The sequence below is a fragment of the Topomyia yanbarensis genome, chromosome 2, assembly GCF_030247195.1.
Source record: "Topomyia yanbarensis strain Yona2022 chromosome 2, ASM3024719v1, whole genome shotgun sequence".
In the NCBI taxonomy this organism is placed as follows: domain Eukaryota; kingdom Metazoa; phylum Arthropoda; class Insecta; order Diptera; family Culicidae; genus Topomyia; species Topomyia yanbarensis.
In genome coordinates, this window is record NC_080671.1 from 52,463,008 (window position 1) to 52,485,800 (window position 22,793).

Consider the following 22,793-nt stretch of genomic DNA (forward strand, 5'->3'; position numbering starts at 1 on the left):
TTCCGTCGTCCACTTGTCCCCGCGAACCTGCTGAAGTGCGGGCAGTGCGATGGGTGCTTAGTGCTTGCTGTACCTATAGCTGCTGATTATCACTTGCTAAATGAATGTTTGCCGTTTCATCGGTGTTTTCTGGGGATGCATGGAGCAAGGATGTATTGAGGGGGCGCATACAAGTTTTATTGCAGGTGGTCAAACGGGAAACGGAGTGAGCAACCGAATGAGAAATGTAATCCCGGAATATATTTAACCTAACCCAGATGTGAGCCGATGATGGCAATAATTGGCAAATATCAACGGTGGTCAGTACCATGCTGAAACAATCAGTGCGCATCGCGGTACACTTTGAAATCGATGTCATTAATTATTATGTGTGGGCTGAAGTGTTCTGTGTCCTGCTGATGAGTGTGTTTACTGCGACGTTCGGCGTGATTAGCATGAATTATAAGAAATTTAATTAAAAAAGGATATAAATAAATATTTACTTTTGAGTGTAAATATATTTAGATATCTAATATAATCCAGGGTAGCACAGCGGTTGTGGCGGAAAGTTCTGAGTATATTCTCAAACGTATTTTGGGCCGGCTGATTTTATGATTACTCCCAGAAGTCTAAGTTCCAACATATTGGTCCAATGGTTTTAGTAAGTATGATTGTATTCAGATATTCATCTGAAACGAGTAAAAAATAACCCCAATGATGAAAACCTCAAAGCTCTTCTGCAACACATAACTAAAAAAGTTAATGTAATGAAAAAGCGGTGCAAAAAGGCCTACTTTGAAAACCTTCTATCCAACACAACTCATTCAAAACTTTGGAAAAATATTAATACCATTTTTGGTCGTTCAAAGTCGGATGTTCCTATCAGCCTAATTTGCAATGATATCAGGGTCACTGAGACTAAAGAAGTATGTAATATTTTCAACGAATATTTCTCTAGGATTGCAAAAATTTGGCTGACAATATTCCCACGAGTCCCAACTCAAATCCTATTACAAATATACAACACGTCCAAGAAACAATCTTCTTGCGTCCTGCAACCATAAACGAAGTGATCCTTTTGATTAAAGACCTCGAAAAAAATAACAACTGTGGTCCTGATAAGATCCCCGCTAGTGTTCTTAAGAGTAACTGTACCACTTTTGCAAACATCCTAACCAAAGCTTTTAATTTAATAATTCAAACCGGCAGGTACCCAGACTGTTTAAAAATGGCCCGAGTAATTCCAATTTTCAAAGCTGATGATCCAAACCAACCTTGCAACTATAGGCTACAAACGCTTCAAAACAGATGTCTTAAAATTATTTATAAAAAACCAATTATGTACCCTACTATTTTGTTATACAATAATAATGCCCATAACATTTTACCTTTGCTTGGGTTGACTAACTACCAAACAATAATATACATCCACAATGCTTTGCATAATACTATTGCTCATAATAATCTAGAATTTACAACAGGCATTCGAGCTCACAGCATTTATTATACTCCAGAGTATCCACGAACCTTGGTCAAAGACGCATTTCTTTCATCGGACCTAACGGACCTAAGTTATTCAACCAGCTTCCTACTGATTTAAAGCAAATAACATGTCGCACTCGTTTCCAAGCAAAATTGAAACTAATTTTAAAACATAAAATAGGAGAATTTTTAATATAAACTTCGTTCACCACCAATCGAGCTTATTGCTTTAGTTATAATTGGTTAACATTTTTTTAATAAAAACAATTGATAAATGCATTTTTCTAGCAATAAGTAATAAATAAATTTAAATGATTATAAGCTTCCTGCAAAGCTACGATGGGACCCTTAAAAGGATTTTTTTCCGCTGGGTACTCGCCGTAGCTTCTTGTCAAATTTTGTGTTTTGTCGGTCTCGTATTGTTTTTTTTTTGTTCTCAGCGGTTCCGCGATTCGTAACTTTGTTTTGTTGTGTTGAACTTTTTTTGTACGCTGAGAACTGATGTGTCCACTACCAGGGGGCTCCGTTTGTGAGCTTTTTGGTGTGGGGGTAAGAGGCGGGCTATTAAATAAAAAAAAAAACAAAAAAACAAATATACAAAATACTTCCATTCCATTCGAACGGGCATAGTGTAGTTGGTAAATCGGTTGCCTTGTACGCAGCTCACCTGGGTTCAATCCCCAACCCCGGTCATAGGGTCAGAGATTTTTCTAACTAGATTTCTCTAACCAGAAAAAGAGGCGAATGAGCCTTAGATTAAAACCCCCAAAATAAAAAAAAACACCGAAGGGGCGCTAAACTGAGACTTTGCCAAGGGTGCCAGAAGACCACGCTACGGTCTTGGCTTTTGTATGTTATGTTTTATACTTTTTAATTCAAACAACAATTATAAAAACACCTTCACAAATACCATAAAAACGGATGAAACGTCGGGTATTTTACAAAACAACTCGTTTGTCTATATAATACCGACTGAGACAGTCGTGCCCGAACCAGCGCAAAGTGAACGACAAAAACTGTAACTTATATGTTGTATGTATTGGGTGAACACTTAACACGTTACTTTCATTCTTGCAGTGGTCATTGCTCGATAAGAGTAAGTCACAATTACGCAAGGAGTTGTGCTTCGGTCAAACACTGTGACAAACGACTTCTGGTCTTTTTGCGTAAGATCTAACGTTAATGGAACTTCTGGTGAAGGTGAAAATAAAGCTTCCAGTTCGATCAGACCAGTGATGTCACCGTTCAACAAATGGGGCCAGCCAAAAAAATCCTATTGCATAACAACCTAAACCCATGTAAATGAGTTACACTTACTCCCAAAGCGGCCATGAATATTCTTGTTTGTTTTGATGATCGAGATTTTAGCGTTGGAATCATTCGCCTTCGGGTTAGAAAAATTTCTAACCCTATTTGTGGGGTTGCGAATCGAACCCAGATGACCTACGTATAAGGCAAACGATCTACCAATTACGCTATGCCCGCCCGCGGTTATGAAAAAAATATATCGTACCGTTCAGAAGTGGAATCCATTACGGAGGACACAAGGAGAAGCTATTTTCCAAGAATTTCAATCGATGTTTTTATGGCGAGAGAGACGTAGAGAACTTTTTATGCAAATCAACAATATATTTAATTCACGCCGGTTCTGTAAACAGACGGTACATTATGAACAACAGACGGTACATTATGAATACCGTTGCCTGAACTGTGAACGGTTGCCAAACTCGTGACTACCACCCAGGTGCAAAAGCTGCATCGAGTACCTCATAATCTACAGGCAGTACCATCATTGAAGAAGATACTATCATGAACGGAGGGTGTACCCCTGGATTGTCATATTTAAAGATTTTTCAGTGATGTCACAGCAATTTTGCGTCACAGATTCTTTTTCACAAATGACAAATTTTTGGCATTTTAATGCAAATTTCAGAAATTACCACAGAGTTTGGGAAATATTACAAATTTTCACATATTTTTTGGAAACTTGATGATAGATGTTTTTTTCTGTTGTATGCATCACAGATGGTAAACATATTTTTTGACGAAAACACAGATTTCAATGTGGTTTCCCTAGGCAGGGCGGCCGAGAAGGAGGGGGACGGATTATGTTCCCCCGGCCCCGAATGTACTGACAAATATTATTTCAATATTATTTTTTGAAAATGGGTTTGAGTTTCAGAGTTTGGTATGGTTTGATTAGGGTAACTTGCCTAAATTCTAAATTGCGACATGTTGGTAAATAAATATATGAATATCAAACATTTCATGGTATAAACAATGTTAGTGATTTTGCGAAATTTCATGAGATTTTTTTTGATTTCGTAAGCATTTTGGAAATGGGATAAAAATGCTTTTCTCTAAAAGCGTGTATTTTCGATTGTAGGAAATATGACCACGCTCTGAGTGGTTTTATGAACTATAACAAAATAAAGGTGTTGCAACTGATGAGGCCAAACTGAACCACGGTCAAAGGTTCGTACTGACAGAAATAGAAATTACTAAATAGGGTACAATTTCTATCATATAACTAATCCTAAATTCTATCATAAAGTTCATACTGCACGAAACTAATCGAAAGAAAAAATTTAAACTTAGAGGTTAAAACCCGATTTTAAATTGCAGTGGGCAAAAATACATAAGATTTTTTTTTTGTAAATTGTGCATTAAAAGACTTAAATTTATTTTTACATTTATTTTACGTTTCATACTTTACTATAATTATCTCATGGATTATGATCGACTATTCAAACAATTGTTTTTGAGTTCCGGACTTTCGGAAAACTGATTTTGATTCGTATTTTATTAAATGGTTCGAAACTTTGAAATCTGTGGATGGGTTTCGAAAAGTAGAGGTCTGATTTTATCATGACGCTATGTGGCGATATTTAGAGTGCTCAATTGGTCAAATAGAACTCGAGAATCGAATTATGAATAACTGCATAAATCAAGAAAGAAGATGAAAATCCACGAAAAACGTGCTTTTTCGTGGTCACTTGGAAAATATTATTTATGCGAAAATCCGAAAGCTTTTTTAATCTTTAACTAACCCTCTCAATTTAAATAATTTCTTTATTCGTCAAAGAATTTAGAATTTCTGCTGCTTCCATGTTTTTCTCTTTTTCTTTTGATTCATATTTTATTTCTCTGCTATGTATAAATTTTGACGGCAATCGGTTAAGCCGTTTGGGGTCCATAAATCATATACATACAAATATTGATTTTTATATATAGATTTATATAGATAGATTTAACCCATTTATTTTTCTGATTTTCTCCTATTTTTATTATTGAAATGTTACTATTTTTTCCATTTCTTTTAGCATTTGTATGTTTACCAATTTAAACTATTTTGATTTTACATGTGTTTTATGATATCGCTTTTGTCCCTTTTTGAGCTATTTTCAATTGTTCCTGATTTCTATTTTTTCTTTAATCTATTCCGTCCAACTGCTTCCATTTATTTCTATTTCGTTTATTCTATTGTACTTGAATAAGAATAAGGTATCTACAATAGTTTAACTAAAAATATAATAAGTCATTTTTTTTTACTTTTCATGGTTATTTTATTTTTAACTATTTATTCCATTCATGTTCTTTTTCATTTCTTCTATTTTGAAACATTATCAGACATTATTCCTTTTTTCCTGTTCTCATTCTTTAATATTATAATATTGTTACCATTTTTTATATTTCAAACATTTTATATTATACTGAAATCTCCATTTATGATCTTTTTTACGTTATATATGATTTACGTAAATTTTTTTTAAATAAATTTGAAATACCGAACTCATTTCTTACGAACCAAGTTCTTAAAAAAAGTTTGAGCAAGAAGTCGTCTACAATTTTGTATATTCTTAGCTAACTGTTACTGATAAAAGTTGGGTATTTTCGGATGAGGTTGGCGATTTAATGACGGAAATCGATGTCTGAAATCCAAGATGGCGACTTCTGGTTTAGATAAATTATCTATAATCTCAACAATATGAGTATTTTCTGAATGAGGTTGACGAGTGCATGACGGGAATCGATGTCTTGAGCCATTCTGTAATCCAAGATGGTGATTTCCGGCTTAGATAAATTCTCCATTGCCTCAGCAATACTGACGAGTTCATGACGGAAATCGATGTCTTGAACCATTTTGTAATTTAAGCGACTTCCGGTTTAGAAAATTTCTTTAAAGCCTCAGCTATATGGGAATTTTTGGCAAAGGTTTGACTAGTACATGACGAAAATCGATATTTGAAGTTATTTTGAAACATAAGATGGCGAATTCCAGTTTAATTTTCCATATTGTTAGAGTTATCGTGAATATTGCTCAACCGGAAGTCGCCATCTTGGATTTCAAAAAGGTTCCAGTTGTTCATTTTCATCATTTACTTGTTAGGCTCATTCCAAAAATACCCATTTTGTTAGTGTTATCGAAAAAATTGCTTAATAAACGGATTTGAATAAGAATGTGACGCAAACTTTTTTTTAACAAACCAAATCCCAAATAACGAACACTTTTTGCCTTTCTCATAAAGAAAGGATATGCAATCACTATGAAAACCGACTTTTTAACCGAGGCCCCAAGGGCCGAGTCTCATATACCATTCGACTCAGTTCGTCGAAATTGACAAATGTCTGTATGTGTGTGTGTATGTGTGTATGTGTGTGTGTGTGTTTTCAAAACTCACTCACTTTTCTCAGAGATGGCTGAACCGAATCGCTCAAACTTGATTTCAAATGAAAGGTATAACGCTCCCATATTTTTTGTCGATCGGACTTCCGGTTCCGGAGTTACGGGTTGGAAAGTGTGGTCACCCAGCAAATTCCCATATAAAATGGTAACACCATGTTGTCCAAATGGTGCAATACATATTAAAAAGGGTGCAACATAACTCGAATTTGCGGGTCTAGATCACTAATGATCATTCTAGGCAGCTTTGACCACATTGGCCACCTATGACGGTTCTTGGTGCTCCTGGTACTTCCCAAGTTCGTAAGTTAATCTCACACCTTTTTCTCAGGGAATTCTTGACCGATTTTCATAAACTTGGTTTCAAATGAAAGATACAATACTTCCATGGACTGTTATTGAATTTCATTCGTATCTAACATTTGGTTCCGGAGTTACAGGTTATTTATTGCGATCAAATAGGAATTTCCCATATAAACCGGTAAAATCGTAATACTTCAAAGGATAAAATTCTATTTGCAAGTCTAGATCACTGATGGCCAATCAAAGATTCTTTGAATATAATGTCCACTATTGTCAGTTCCGGAATTTTCGGGTTCCTGGACATATTCCAGAATTAGTCACATCGATTACTCGGTGATGACTGAACCGATTTTCATAAACCAAATCTCAAATGGAGGGCATAATATGCTGTTGGATGTTGTCTACTCCATCAGCCCGCTCTCAACTTCCCCTCACACCATCTCTTTCTACATACCCGCCACCCTCCATCCCCTTTGACGTATATTCTATTCATCCGCCATATACATTTTCAGAGAATTTCGTCCCATAGCCATATATTATAAGTGAATTTGGAGTCGCTCAGCTGAAATTTGATATCGAAAAGATCAGATCAATTCAGTGATAAATTGATTTTGTCACATTTTATGATACAAGTTTTGCCAATAGTTGGTAATGAATACGAAAGAGAACATAAATAAACTATCTGATTTTATTATCTTCAATTCGGTCCTAGCGGATTAGATTTCAACGTACTTTAGTGAGCTGTAACTTTTTTTACTACAAATTTTATATAAGATGATAAAATCTATGGACATTCTTACTATGACTTTCAGCTATAAACTCGGTATCGTTTGTTGGTTTTAATCGACGATTTTATTAATTGTGTGTTTAGGCTAGCCTCAATTCGGTTTATTTCTTAGCTGTATTTTCGCTTTAGGTATAACACTTTTTTACATTTTAACGGCATTTAATTAGCTTGAGATTACTGGGTTGGGTAGGAAAAGTTTTGAAAATTTAGAGCCATAGTACTCAAATGAGGGCAAGGATGTGAAGTATACAGATCGGAAAACTAGAAGTATCTTTAGAAAAAGCGCTTCTCTTATAATCTAGGCAAATATTAAAAGGCGCCTTTCTACTACTTATGCGCAAATTAATAAGTATTGATGCCTCGTTAGCTTAGTGTCGACTATCAGAGATAGTACTTCATTATCCTCTAACTTCGCAAATTCTGTAGCATAAGCACTCAAGTTAACTAGCAGAATTTGCATAATAACTTGCATCAATTTTAGACAATTCTAATACAGTGAAGATCCGTTTTTAACAGCTCTTTGGTGAGTTTTAGGCTGTTAAAACGGGGATATTGGCAAAATCGGGACATAAATTTTTCTTTCTTTTTAACGACCGAAGTTGGGTTAAAATATTCTTCTCTAGTCCCTAGATATAGCTTCATAATTCTTTCCGATTATTTAGTATAAATTTCGCTTAATAGGGTCAGACAGCGCAAAATTTAAAATAAAATTAAAATTTGGATTTTTTCTTATTAAGGATCTCTAATATAAGAAAAATATGCTCAAGAAAAAAATAAAAATACTCGAATTCGACTTGGTTCGTCTGCTAGAGCTCATCAAACTACCAACTATCAATTTTCATATGAGGCTGACAAAATCGTGGGCTGATAAAAGCGGGTCTTTACTATTATCTATCAATCAACAATGTAATGGTACAACAACATGACAACAATGTTCCATAAATACCTTCTCATAACAGTTTTTGCAACCGGCCGAGACGGTTGTGCCTCCAGGTGGAAGGTTTTGTTCTCGAGAGAGTGACGGAGTGCGAGACGCTGTATGCGTTTTTGTGGGAGAGAGAGAGACCAGTTTGTTAAGTGTGAGTCGACAGTTGATACGTCGGAGGCGTGGTCAACGACATCCTCGGTGTTTTGACAGCAAACCGCGGGTAGACAAATTTGCCTACCGCGGTGGCAGAAATCGACAGTGATCGTGCCTGTACACACAGAAAAAATATATTGTATTGGTGTCGTCGGGCAATTCTAATCGACGAGAGGGGAAGCGTCACAGGTAGACTCATTTGCTCTATTCGTCTACCGCAGAAGTGGTACGACGAATAAGGAAAACAAGTGGCACCGAAAAGTGCCGCATCGACAGTGGGATTTTCGCAGCAAGCCACAGGTAGCCACATTTGTTTACCGCGGCGGTGGAAACGGAGAGAGCGCGCTTGTGGTGGTGATACCGACGAGCAGCTTAACCGGAGAGAGTTTTGAAGTGTTGCAGGTAGGCCTATTTCTCTACTGAAGAAGCAACGCGACGAAGAAGGACAGCAAGTGTCACATTGTCAAACAACGGGCACCGAGTTTACAACGTAACACATGAGGTGTGTTCTACAGGTATAACAGGTATATTTTTCATTCCTTTTTGTGATAGTTTTTCTTCCTAGGTAAAATGGATGAAGAGATGGGAGAACGAGTAACAGACCCTCCCCCTAAACCTTATGCTGAAAATGTAAATCCGACTAGAATTAAAATTTACCCAGAGTCGTCAACGGGACCATGGATTGTATTTATTAGGCGTAAAGTAAAGGCGCTAAATATTATTCAAATTTCTAAAGATTTGACTTCGCGATTCTCGGATGTAAAAGAGATCGTCAAAGTCAATAAAGATAAAATACGCATTGTCGTTGGTAGTCTCAAACAAGCCAATGCAATTGCTTCTTGCGAGCTTTTTACGCGTGAGTATAGAGCGTATATTCCTTCAAAGGAAATTGAAATTGATGGGGTCATCACAGAATCGAGTTTGACTGTTGATGACATAATTAAGCATGGGGTTGGTCGTTTCAAAGACACCATACTTAAAGACGTAAAAATACTTGAATGCAAGCAATTGCATTCAGTATCACACGAAGGAGATAAAAAAGTTTATCGACTGTCTGACTCATTTCGAGTGACTTTCGCTGGGTCTGCGCTGCCCAACTATGTCATTATCGATAAGATTCGTCTCCCTGTTCGCCTTTTTATTCCTCGTGTAATGAATTGCCTTAATTGCAAACAGCTTGGCCACACAGCCACTTACTGTTCCAATAAGGCACGGTGTGGCAAATGTGGGGGTTCTCATCAAGAGGATACATGCAATGAAAATTCAGAAAAATGTTTAATGTGCGGAGAAAACTCGCATGAGCTCCCTTCATGCCCCATTTATAAATTGCGTGAGGATAAAATTAAACGATCCTTGAAGGAGAGGTCTAAGCGCTCCTATGCAGAAATGTTGAAAAATGCTACCCCTAAACCCATCTTCTTAGAAAACACTTACACATCTCTATTTTCGGAACAGTCTGACTCTGACGGAGCGTGCGAAGGTACATCATTTGTTTTACCCGGAAATTCCAGAAAAAGAAAACAGTCTTCTTTTCCCAAGCTGCCAAGAAAGGGCCTTAAAATTTCTCCACCAATAGATAAACTGCACCCAAAACCGAAAAATTCCGATTCAAAACCGAAATCAATTCCGCCCGGTTTTGGGAACGTACAATCCAAACAGAACACCATTACTGGAAATAATAAAATTTCGACTTCCTCTGAGCCTCAGCCGGGGGTAGGATTATTGAAATTTTCTGAAATTGTTGATTGGATTTTTAAAGCATTCAATATTTCTGAACCACTAAAGAGTATACTTTCAGCTTTCCTCCCAACAATTAGAACATTTTTAGAGCAGCTGATTGCTCAATGGCCCATCCTTGCAGCGATTGTATCTTTCAATGGGTAATTCACCTCCTCCAATGAAAGATTCCATCACTGTTTTACAGTGGAATTGCAGAAGTATCATACCTAAAATTGATTCCTTAAAAATTTTACTGCATAATTTAAAATGCGATGCTTTTGCTCTATGTGAAACATGGCTTACCTCAAACATTAATTTCAACTTAAATGAATTCAACATTATTCGCCTAGACCGAGACACCCCGTATGGAGGAGTGCTTCTAGGAATTAAAAAGTGCTATTCTTTCTATAGAATTAACATCCCCTTGTTTGCGGGCATTGAGGCTGTAGCTGTCCAAACGAACATTAAAGGCAAAGACATGTCTATCGCTTCTATATATATACCTCCCAAAGTTCAAATTGGACAACGTCAAATTTTTGAGGTAGTGGAATCCATGGCTGCTCCGCGTCTGATACTGGGAGACTTCAACTCGCACGGAGTATTGTGGGGTTCCCTCTACAATGATAATCGATCCTCTTTGATATGCAATGTATGTGACGAATTTAATATGACAGTTTTAAATACTGGCGAAACAACACGCATCCCCAGACCTCCTGCACGTCCAAGTGCATTAGATCTATCTCTGTGCTCGACATCACTTCGGTTAGATTGCACGTGGAAGGTTGTACCTGATCCTCACGGTAGCGATCATTTGCCAATCGTTGTTTCAATTAACAGTGAATTAGGCCTTACGAATTCAATCAATGTTCCTTATGACTTAACACGAAATATTGATTGGAAAACATACGAAACATTAATTTCCACTTCTCTTGCTTCGACAGAAGAGCTACCCCCTACCGAAGAATATGAATTCTTAGCGGGTTTAATTATTGAAGCAGCAGAACAAGCCCAAACGAAATGCAATCCTGGAATGACAATAAATAGACGGCCCCCTAATCCTTGGTGGGACAAAGAGTGCTCTGATGCATATGAAGCTAAACAAGTTGCCTACAAAGAAATTATGAAACAGAAAGGGGGTATACGTGAGAACTTTGAAAATTATTTCATTTTGCAAAACAAATTTGACAGTATACGTCGTGCCAAAAAATCTAGTTATTGGAGACACTTCGTTAATGGCTTGTCAAGAGAAACATCAATGAGTACTCTTTGGAACACAGCCAGAAGAATGAGGAATCGAAACGTGACTAATGAAAGCGAAGATTTTTCGAATCGTTGGATATTTAATTTTGCCAAGAAAATTTGTCCCGATTCTGCTCCTGCGCAGAAAATCACTCGCGATGCTCCCACAAGTAACGATTTCATAGATTCGCCTTTGACAATGATGGAATTCTCAATTGCACTCCTCTCATGCAACAATAATGCTCCGGGACTAGACAGAATTAAATTCAACTTGGTGAAGAATCTGCCTGACCTAGCAAAAAGACGCTTGTTGAATTTATTCAATAAGCTTCTTGAGCAGAACATTGTCCCGCACGACTGGAGACAAGTGAGAGTTATCGCTATTCCAAAACCGGGAAAGCCAGCCTCCGACCATAACTCGTATCGACCGATTGCAATGCTATCCTGCATCAGGAAATTGTTGGAAAAAATTATCCTACGACGTCTCGACAATTGGGTTGAGGCGAACGGCTTGCTATCAGATACCCAGTTTGGTTTTCGGAGGGGAAAGGGAACGAATGATTGTCTGGCGCTACTTTCGTCAGAAATCCAACTCGCTTACGCAAAAAAAGAACAAATGGCGTCTGTGTTCTTAGACATAAAAGGAGCATTCGACTCAGTCTCCATTGATGTTCTCTCGGAGAAGCTACATCAATGTGGTCTTTCACCGATATTAAATAATTATTTATACAATTTATTGTCAGAAAAGCACATGCATTTTTCATATGGCGATTTGGCGACATTCAGAATAAGTTACATGGGCCTCCCACAAGGCTCTTGTCTAAGCCCCCTTCTCTATAATTTTTACGTGAATGACATTGATAATTGTATTGTCAGCCCATGCACTTTAAGACAACTTGCAGATGATGGGGTGGTTTCTGCCACAGGACCAAAAGCTATAAATTTACAACAACCATTGCAAGATAGCTTGGATAATTTATCAATTTGGGCTTTAAAGCTGGGCATCGATTTCTCTACGGAGAAAACAGAGTTGGTCGTTTTCTCAAGGAAGCGTGATCCAGCTCAGCTTCAGCTTCAGTTGGTTGGTAGAACGATAGCCCAAGTCCTGACTTTTAAATACCTTGGAATTTGGTTCGATTCTAAAGGCACATGGGGAGGCCACATTAGGTATCTAATAACGAAATGCCAACAAAGGATAAATTTTCTGCGAACAATAACTGGATCATGGTGGGGTTCTCATCCAAGTGACATGATAAGATTGTATCAAACAACAATACTTTCAGTAATGGAATATGGGTGCATCTGTTTCCGTTCAGCTGCGAACACTCACATTATTAAACTGGAACGGATACAGTATCGCTGTTTACGAATTGCCTTAGGTTGCATGCAGTCGACCCATACAATGAGTCTTGAAGTACTAGCGGGAGTTCTTCCTTTAAAAGACCGATTCTGGGATCTCTCTTCTCGTTTACTTATTCGATGTGAGGTTATGAACCCACTGGTAATTGAAAATTTTGAAAGACTTGTCGAGCTTCAACCCCAAACCAGATTCATGACAGTGTATTTCAATCACATGTCACAAGAAATAACGCCTGCTAGGTATGTTCCCACATACGTCAATATACTAGATATTCCTGAATCCACTTTATTCTTTGACACGTCCATGCAAGCAGAGATTCGTGGAATTCCGGATCATCTACGCTCGCGGGAGATCCCTAAAATATTCACAAGTAAATATCAACACATAGACTGCCTTAAAATGTTTTACACTGATGGGTCACGAATCAGTGAGGCCACTGGTTTCGGTATTTTCAACAATAATTTTTCAATTTCTCTCAAACTTGCAGAACCCGCCTCTGTTTATATAGCGGAACTAGCAGCAGTTCACTATAGTTTTCAAATAATTAATACTTTACCCCCGAACCATTACTTTATCCTCACTGATAGTCTCAGCACAATTGCAGCTCTACGCTCAAAGAGGATTGATAATCACGATCCATTCTTTTTGGGGAAGATACGAGAATCTCTGAGTAACCTGACAAGAAAATGTTATAAATTTACCCTAGTGTGGCTCCCCGCCCATTGCTCTATTGCGGGAAATGAGAAAGCTGATAATTTAGCCAAGATTGGTGCACTAGATGGTGAAATATATGAAAGACCCATCGCTTACAATGAATTTTATAGCGCTTCTCGACAGAGGACACTTGCTAGTTGGCAAAAATCTTGGGACAATGGAGATATGGGACGATGGCTACACTCAATTATCCCTAAAGTATCAACGAAGGCATGGTTCAAAGGATTGGATGTAAGTCGAGACTTCATCTGTGTGATGTCTAGGCTCATGTCCAATCATTATACTTTAGATGCGCATCTCCGTCGTATTGGGCTCGCTGAGGGTAATCATTGTGCTTGTGGAGAAGGTTACCATGACATTGAGCATGTTGTTTGGTCCTGCACTGAATATCGTGAAGCCAGATCACAATTAGTAGATTCTTTACAAGTCCGAGGAAGACCAATCCATGTTCCTGTTAGAGACATCCTGGCGTATCGCGATCCTCTATACATGGAACTTATCTATCATTTTCTAAAAACAGCGTCTGTCAAAATTTAATTAAATTCATCTCCTCATACTCTCATCCAAGGCTAATCATTCACCAATTAAAGGAACCTAGAATATTTAGTTTTTAAATTTAGACAATAACAGAAAAAAAAGTAAATAAATACACCCGAAAATACTAGATCAGTATGAAATACAACAATGTAAGGAAAAAAGCAAACAATAAAGTGATTTCAGTGTTAGTTTTAGACAAAGTACTAGTATAGTTAAAATTAGTCTTAAGGATTTTTGTAACGTGCTATGTAAAAAAAAGAAACTGGCGTAAAAAGCTTTTGCAAATGCCGTGTCAAATAAACGTATGGAAAAAAAAAAAAAAAAAATAAATACCTTCTCGTCTTATTGCGACTGTACTCTCCGCAAAATAGATCTTTGCCACACACGTCCATAGTGAACTAGTCCATTGTTCACATTGTTCTTTCAAATTGATGTTCTTTGGGTGTTTCAAACAACTGGAATAATTAAAAATCATATTCGATTTTCTTCTGTTTGCTTTCGTCCATTTCTGGACAGCCAGTTTATAAAAGGAGCAAATGAGTTATATTAAATATGCAATCTTTTCCTAATACACTAGTTATAACACTATTTGTAACTTGTCTGGACTTGTCAGCTTCAGATTCATCCAAATCTGAAAAAATCAGATTCGTGCAGATTTCGCAAATATATATTTTAGCTAATAGTCAGCTAAGGGGTCATGCACAAATGACGTAGCATTTTGCCTTTCTCATATAGAGGATATGCAATCACTCTAAAAATCGTCAACCTAATCCCGGCATTGACATAAGGTTTCTGGGTTTTAACAGGAGAGATTTACACCCCCTCCCCCTCACCGGTCACCGCCAATTTAAATTCCCCTTAGATCAACCCTCATTGCACCCCCGCCCCCTCTAAACCCCATCACCCCATATGATATTTTTTTGTTTCAAGTGTTTCACTGTCAACACATAGCTCATCAGGTTCGTGGCTGGCAAACTATTGTGTGTAGGTGTAAAGTGTACTAAGAATGTAGTAGACGTTTCCATAATTGAAACGAACATGACCAGCCATAGACTCATAGTTTAAAGAAATGAGAAAGGCACAATTGTACCACTAGGTGGATTAAAACAGGTTTTTTACGAACTAATTTAATTTGCGACTCAGTGGATACATGTTGTTAATTTATACATTTGTTTTTTTAGCTTTGTTTTTATATTTCTCGTTGCATTCATTTTTCTTTCTTTTGTCGTTATTTCTTTATTTCTTTGCTTATGATATTTAATTTTTATTTTTACCCGCTTTTATATTTTTTACCATTTTGCAATATTTTTCAATTTATCCATTTTTTGTATAATTTCCTTTATTATTTTTTAGTTTAGTTCGATTAGTTCAATTATTCAATCTGTTTTATTTGCTATTTCTTCAATTTTTTTACATACTTTCAAATTTTAACTTTTCTATTGTCTTAAGTTTGTCCATTTTCTGTTGTTTCTCCACTTTGAATGATTTGTTTTGATTTTTGATGTTAAAAGGTGGCTATTTGCACATTATTAATCCTTTTCCATTATTTTTTCATTTTTGCAGCATTCTCGTTTTGTTTCATTTTATCTACTTATTATTTTTCTTCGATTATTCCTTTTTTTTGTTTTTCTCTGTTTAAATTCTACCTCCATAGAATGTTTTTTTGTCCTTTCTTTAAATTATAACATTTTCATTTTGCTACCACTTTTGCAATTTGTGCATGGTTTTAACTATGGGTCTTTTAATAATATTTTCTTAAATATATAAATGAGGCTGGCAATGTTGTAGTGCATCGACTTGGCCGAACGAGTTTTTTCTTTAACGAATTCTAGGTGAAACCAGCCGAAGATCTGAACAAATCCAGACAATATTGACACCTGTATAAATATTAATTATTGATAAATCGACTTCTTTTAAAACCGCTGACGTATCCTGGCGTATTTCTTTGCACGATATTCAAACAATCTGAAAAAACTCCCAATTTCCTGCGCGCCACTTTTTTTGCCATTTGCTCTTCAATTATAAAAGTGTTGTCCAAGTAAGAGGAACAACACTGCGAAATCTTGCTCGCATATCGTCTGAATCTGAACTGCTTGCACTAGCGTAATGGCAACCGCAAGAGAAAAGTGTCCGATATTTTCAAGCATATGAATTTGTCAAAGTTCAAACAGAACTATCTTATTTGGCAGGCTTACTGTACCTGTGGTTTGAAAAGCGACATTCTAATGCAACCGAGACCGTCAGCCAAAAAAAAATTTACGTGAAAGAGAGCATGAAAAACGTCTGCTGCCTTTCATGAAGCAATACGATTGTCCCGTGCTATTTTGGCCGAATTTTGAAGAACATGTAGTAATATGACTGCAACCACGTTCAGGTGGCGTCCAAGGATACTAATTGAACTACTGAAAAAAATATTTTTCAATAAAAAATTTAATCAATTTACATGCATTCTTAGGCGACCCAATTTTGATCATAGATAAAACAAGGGACTGAGTGGAACCGTGACAGCCACTCAGTCCAGTGTTCAATCCCAGCCGAGGTTGTTGAGATCTTCTGAGGTGAAAACTCTGTGTCACGTCTTCCTTCGCAAGGGAAGTAGAGCCGTTGGTCCCAGTCCATGTGTAAGCGAACTGATATTTGGTTATGGAGTCTCTGACGTCGGTTATAGGCACTTAGTGCTGACAGAGACCGACGGAATATAAATGAATAAAAGGACCGTAACACCCTTTGAAATGAAAAAGAATCACTTCAATTAACAGCACTAAGTGTATACTACTATAGTTCTGCCACAAAAATTTCTATGCACTATACATAATAGCAGAGAACTATTGATTCCAATAGATTTCGAGCTTACCCGTCTCTGTGTTCTAAAAATCTACAATGATGGAGGGGGTTTTATGCTGGACCTTCCGGGCCCATAATTTCTCTCTACAGCCTTGTGACCCTGGGTAACATCTGTAACCAGTAACGGCAATAAATAAGCTCATACATCTGATCATCAAGGTATATCAAAGTAGCCACCACGATGATGACACGGACGTGAGAGGGAGAAAAAGCTTATTCGTTTAGATCCCAAGAATCAGTTAGAGAGGAACAAATCCATGCACAATGTCAAGTCACACGAATGACCATTAATACACGTGGTATTGTTTAATTTCTTATTTCGGACCTACGACTCCATTTAACTAGCCCATTGAGACGTTTCAACTAAACGAATTATAAAAAAAATTGTAAACTAGCTCACGGCCAGAATAATGAATTAATAATAATATAGCTGAAACTATAACTAAAGTCCAAAAAAACTAATTGGCATAAATAATAGCGTTATGAAGGCGTTATGGAAGAAAAACTTAACACAACTATAAACCACATGATTTTAAATCAGGATCAGCATTGCGTAAAAATGTGTTGGTTTCAGAATCTATACCAAGTTATTCACGAATTTTGGAACATATTTTTCCGTGTATCGCTACAAAAATCAACAACCTTTCAGAAGTTCATTTTTTTCACCATTTCTCTACACTTTTGCAAATGTTTGCAATTTCAAGGGTCTCATATTCAGTGGTACCCATAAGCCATAAATAGCATAAAGACAGTTCTAGATACATCCTTCTCTTCAATTAGAAGATTAAAAAACAGCAACTATTTCAATGTTTTTTCCATCCAACATTCCAACATACAGTTCCACCTTTGGTTGGATCGCCTTCGAATTTGACAGATACTCAAAACGGTTACATTGTAACCAATGATAATTAAAAACAGATGCATGACTCACAGCAAACACACCTGAACTGCATTAATTAAGAGAACAATTTCACGGTTGAATTAAACTGACATACATTTTTTTTTAATTTTTAGTGCTTCCCAATACACTCATACACATACTGTCCATAGGCCTAGCGGTGGGTATGCCAAATAGTCGACCATGATCGTGAATCTGATCAGCGTATATTCACCACGAACATTCTTGGGCCGAAATTGAAAACGTTAGTCATTCGAATCACAAATTCAGAATCGAAAATAGTTTCGTCTCTCGTCAATATCAGGTACCCGCGTTTGCACCAAGCCAAAGGTGAGCAGATTTTTTTTTATTTATTTATGGCATCCAAAAACTGCAGCTTAAACGAACGGATGGACAGCTATAATCGATGATGAATGTTCTTCCCTGCGCGGATACTGGTACACGTAATAAAATATAAAACTGCTTCTCATTACAGTAGTTTGCACTCCAACCGGCATTGGTGACTCGCAGATTTGAATAATTAATTAAAGCGGATTGTGTGTCGTTATGATTGATGGCCTATTTTTCCCAAATCTCTCCAAGGAAAATGTTCACCATTCCTGTTCATTTGGTTTAACAATTTTATTTATTACTATAGATTTCGAATCCCACGCTTTTAGCAGGGAGCTTATAAATTCTTGCAGCAACACGTCGAGGCAACATATAATTCGCGCCGAAACCGGAGCGGTTCAAATATTTTTCTTAACGTTTACACGTGCAGCAGTTACTGGTAGTTTTATAAAAAGTAATTTATTATCCGGCAACATTTACTTTTAGCTGTCGGTTTAACTTCAATGGAGGCGGGCGGTGCCTCGTTTAGTCTGTTAAGGGAATGAAAAATTTATGTTCGGTTTCCATTTATCACACTCGTATATGTATAGACTTCAATTCAGAACCGATAATTCAAATCGTAGTGCGAATAAAAAATGAGCAATACTTGAGAAGAAAAATTACCATTATTAATTAATTGATTGGGACTTCGACGAACGAACTGTACGAGTGAGTTTCCTTGTAATGGGTCACTGAAAACAATATTCTGCTATGCTTTCTGTGGCGCTTCACTCTTTTCCTTTGACCTGCACTGAAGGTTCAACTAGATTCGGCTTCGAACCTTCTATCCTTGGGTACTCCGAACGCGACGTGAACGTGATGAGTTAATTAACCGAGAGCCGTTCAATAACTAACTAAAGCGAAAATATCATTCAACATCATTTATATTTAAAAACTCCTCCACACAATGTGAAGATGGAAAAACTGCAGCAAACGGGATGGTCGGCAGTCCCTTGAAACGCAGTGTTGGTGGGGGAGGCCCCAAAATGAGTAGCAAATCGCTATAAGTAGCTAGAAAACGTGTATATTTTGCTTATGGAAAATGAGAGTCTCCTCAATCTCATCTTTTCGGGGGTATGTATTTTGAAGACGATGCTATGATTGCTTGTGCTTGCTTCCCATTCTGCCGACTGTGTGACGCGCTACGCTAAGGGGGGAAACCGAGTCGCGAAGGTGCTGTCGCGTAGCCGAGAAAAAAGTTGGAGAAAAGATAACATGTTCAACTTGGGTGTCGATGAGTAGGGACGTTTCGTCAAAGTTTGGTAATCGGTTGGAAAGTTACTTCAACCGATAATTCATTGGACCTTCTTTGTGAGTTGCGTATTTTACGCCACAAAACGAAAAAGTTTGCATTCCTTGTGTCGCTTGAAAACGCTGTGCACGCTACTACTTATTTTCAATTCCAGTTTGACAGGGTTCAGACTATTCGAATAAATCCGAAATCTGTCGTAACACATTCAAAGAAGATGCGTGGAACAGGAAGCTGTGACTTTAAGCTATATGCAATACCTAACAAATTATACCGTAACATCCACACATTTAGTTTTCAACCTAGGATTCAAGCGTCCCGTATATTTGTGTCTATATAATGCATCAACAATAATATCAAATACCGCAGATTCCACAAATTTTTCATCTACCTTAACCGCAGACTCGTCACGTACGTATCCATAAACGCATAGACTCTAGGGGCGACTTACTGCTGTGCGGCTTGGATTGACAGCATCTCAGCCGGAAAATGGCAGTGGTTTGGAAAAGCTGGTAGAGCTAAAATCAATCCTCCCCCAAATCACGAGCGGTGAAGAGAGCCTGACTTGTGCGAAACGAGAGAACTTTTCGCACGCGCCTATGATAATCCACTATAAAACAGTGAAAGCAACGGTTTTCTACGCTTGAGCAGAACGAAACATCATGTTAGCCGTGGTCAATACGAGCACCGCTGATGCTGCTGCTGCTCCTTTGACTTGTCGACACAAACAAAAACCATTCACCACGACACTCTTTGGTTTGACGTCAAGAGGGTAAAGACTAATGGTCAGCTGATGTTTTGTCAAATTTGTTGAAAAGGATTAGACTTTTTTCATGTAGTCGTGTCGTGGAACGCCACTCGTCGGATTCACGCGTTGAAAGCTAATTTTGCATGGTCTAACACAGTAACTAATGGTTGTTTTGAAGTATGTTACTAGGGTCCGACTACGATGATCACACTTAGTGTAGGATAAAAACAATGAACTGTATGACCTACATAGAAGTCAAGTAACTATAATCGAGTTAAAGTGATCGTTCCGTTCCCATAGCTTTTACAAGGCCGAGTGCGGACTTTGTATTACGCAATGAAAGAATGTGTCACCTTTTCAACCAATCTGTAGAACATCTTACCGAGCAGATTGCATCTGAATAAACAAGACACCAGGTGTAAACGAGCGAGTTTTCGGTTGAAGTGTTTTTTTATATTAGTTAATAAATTTCGAAAATTTATTGTTATTACCGTTATGCTCATTCAGCTCGGGGCACTTCGTTTAATGTTTTATATAATAATGCTACACGGAAAAAAAATCAGCACATTTATTTAAGGGAAAGATACCGATTTCATAAAGTGAGCCCTTTACTAAAGTAGTTCACACCAAAAATTCATGGTGTTATTGTTTTTCTTTTGCCACAAATTTAACTGTTTATTCATCAAGAAGCGAAGAGAAGAATTGAAACTTATCGAAGCTCAGTAACACTTTCCTTACCATGTTTCGTTTTTTATGATTATAGTTTACAAATTGGAGCTACACTGATTTGAATTATCTATCTACTAAAGGAGTCAAAGATTACCCGCAATTTTCGTTTTTTCGTAAATCGCGATGTATTTTTTTAATGGGTGAGGGATTCCGTGAGAAACCGGCCAACCCACAGAGGAGTAACTGGAATAAATTCTTGGCCAATAACCAAAAAATATTTGTTTTCGAATTTTTATTTAGTTATATTTTTTTAGATACCTAAAAGCATATTGCATATTGTGGCAAAATAAAGAGTATGTCAAAAATTGCTAAATAATTTTTGCATGGATGCAAAATGGTGATATTTTAAGGGGGTTTTAATCATTTTTTAGCATTGAAAATGCTTTACTCTACTATATGGGGCTGGGGCTAGGTGTAAAACTAAAATCTGATTTCGAACAGCATCACGAAAATGTGGCATTATTTTAAATTACTGTAGCGTTGTTAATTGTTGATGGATTTGCGTCATTTATACACTAATCGATTCAGAGAACTTAACTTAAAAATTGGTTGCAACTATAAATCGGTATTCCAACTGTACACTATTGAACAATCCGTTTTATTGTGAAAACATTGCGAAAATGTAAGAAAATAGACAAAGTTTTGCATACGTTTTGTTAATTGTTGATGGATTTTCATAATTCGAACACCAATCGATTCTAAAAATTGCCAGAAAAAAATTGTTATCAAGTTAATCTGTGTATTTTATTAGCACATTATTGAAAAATCCGTAAATATGGAATAAATAGGGATAAACGTATACAATTTTTATAAATTTGCGCAAGACTTTCCCTAACACGGACCTCATCTCGACATTCATAAGCATTCTATACATTCCATCGCTTGGTATAAAAGGAATATTTTTGACCGAATTCCTTCATTGCCATGCCTGCTCTGCTGGCAGAAGCAATTAGATTATCGCTACTGTTACTTGTAGGATAGCTGTTAGATCTTGTATTTGACACGAACTAAAGAAGGGGAACGTTTATCTGTCCGCTGGAAGGATTTTCTTCGCAGTTCCAAATGACGATGGCGGAACAGAAGCGAATTGACTGGTTCATACCGTTAATATTGGTCGTGCAGACAAGGGTCAAATCGTCCCATAGGATTTTTGTCTGTAACCCAAAACAAGGTTATTAGCAAACCGTCCTTATTAGGACGAATATATAATGGAAAAAGAATTCAATTGGAAAATTCCTTTAATTAACTTGTATTAAGTTTGTGTTTGTTAATTCTGTTCCTTTACCAATGAATTGTGATATAAGCAAATATTCAAAATAATAATCCCCGATGATTTCTACAAAACCTTTAAGAAAATTAGTGAATGTGGTAACCCTGCCGCTAAGCGAAAGCCACACCAAAAAGAATGATAAAAATATTTCTATTTATCGTACAAAAGGAGGGTCTTCCATCTGCACCAAAAAGTGGAGAAAAGAGATCGCCTAGTGTCACATAGTGCTCATTTGATCTGAGCTGCGAAAGAGGAATGTTCGTCTGTGTGTATGCAACAGAAGCGAATCGCCGGTTAAGTTCGAATTGTTTTAAAGGAGTCTCCTCCCGCATCCGAAAAATAGTTATTAGCAAACCGTACTTATTAGGACGAATATATAATGGAAAAAGAATTCAATTAGAAAATTCCTTGCTTGTTAATTCTGTTTCTTCACCAGTGAATTGTAATATAAGCAAATAGGGTAAAGTGCCTATTTTCACCATACTAAGCAGGGTTCCTAACTAAATCATTAATTTCTCGGCCTACAATCAATGGAATCCGTAAAATTTGACATCAACAGCTTTGCTTCGTTATTAAGAACCAATATAATAACACAAATGCACTGAAACAGTGAAATTCTCGTGTTTGAGCGCAAACTCGAATCGAGTGCCCCTATTGTTGCGATACCATTTTACTCAATGCGTGGAACAAAGATGGCAGGCACTGCTACAACCAACGGCTTCAAATGGGTAGGGTGATAACAAAAACATGGTGAATATGGGCTCATCACCCTATTCAAAATAATAATCTCCGGTGATTTCT

At 37.1% G+C, this 22,793-nt stretch overlaps 2 protein-coding genes across 2 annotated transcripts in view; one reads left to right on the plus strand and one right to left on the minus strand.

Annotated features, from left to right (window-relative positions):
- The window catches only part of LOC131684956 (troponin C), a 38,351-nt gene extending 19,512 nt beyond the window's left edge, over positions 1–18,839 (minus strand). Inside the window, exon 1 of the mRNA XM_058968250.1 lies at positions 18,621–18,839. Coding sequence (XP_058824233.1) covers positions 18,621–18,623 — 3 coding nt within the window. The 5' untranslated portion in view covers positions 18,624–18,839. The remainder of the gene's footprint in view (positions 1–18,620) is intronic.
- LOC131684954 (uncharacterized) lies at positions 8,191–10,553 on the plus strand. Its single transcript, XM_058968249.1, has 2 exons — positions 8,191–8,831; positions 8,882–10,553. Exon 2 carries the CDS (start codon positions 8,887–8,889, stop codon positions 10,198–10,200), a length of 1,314 nt encoding a protein of 437 aa, XP_058824232.1. The 5' UTR covers positions 8,191–8,831; positions 8,882–8,886; the 3' UTR covers positions 10,201–10,553.
- Positions 18,840–22,793: the final 3,954 nt, after the last annotated feature.

Bases quoted from the DNA above. Each gene is read 5' to 3' on its own strand.
- LOC131684954 (XM_058968249.1), top strand. From the start codon at position 8,887: ATGGATGAAGAGATGGGAGAACGAGTAACAGACCCTCCCCCTAAACCT.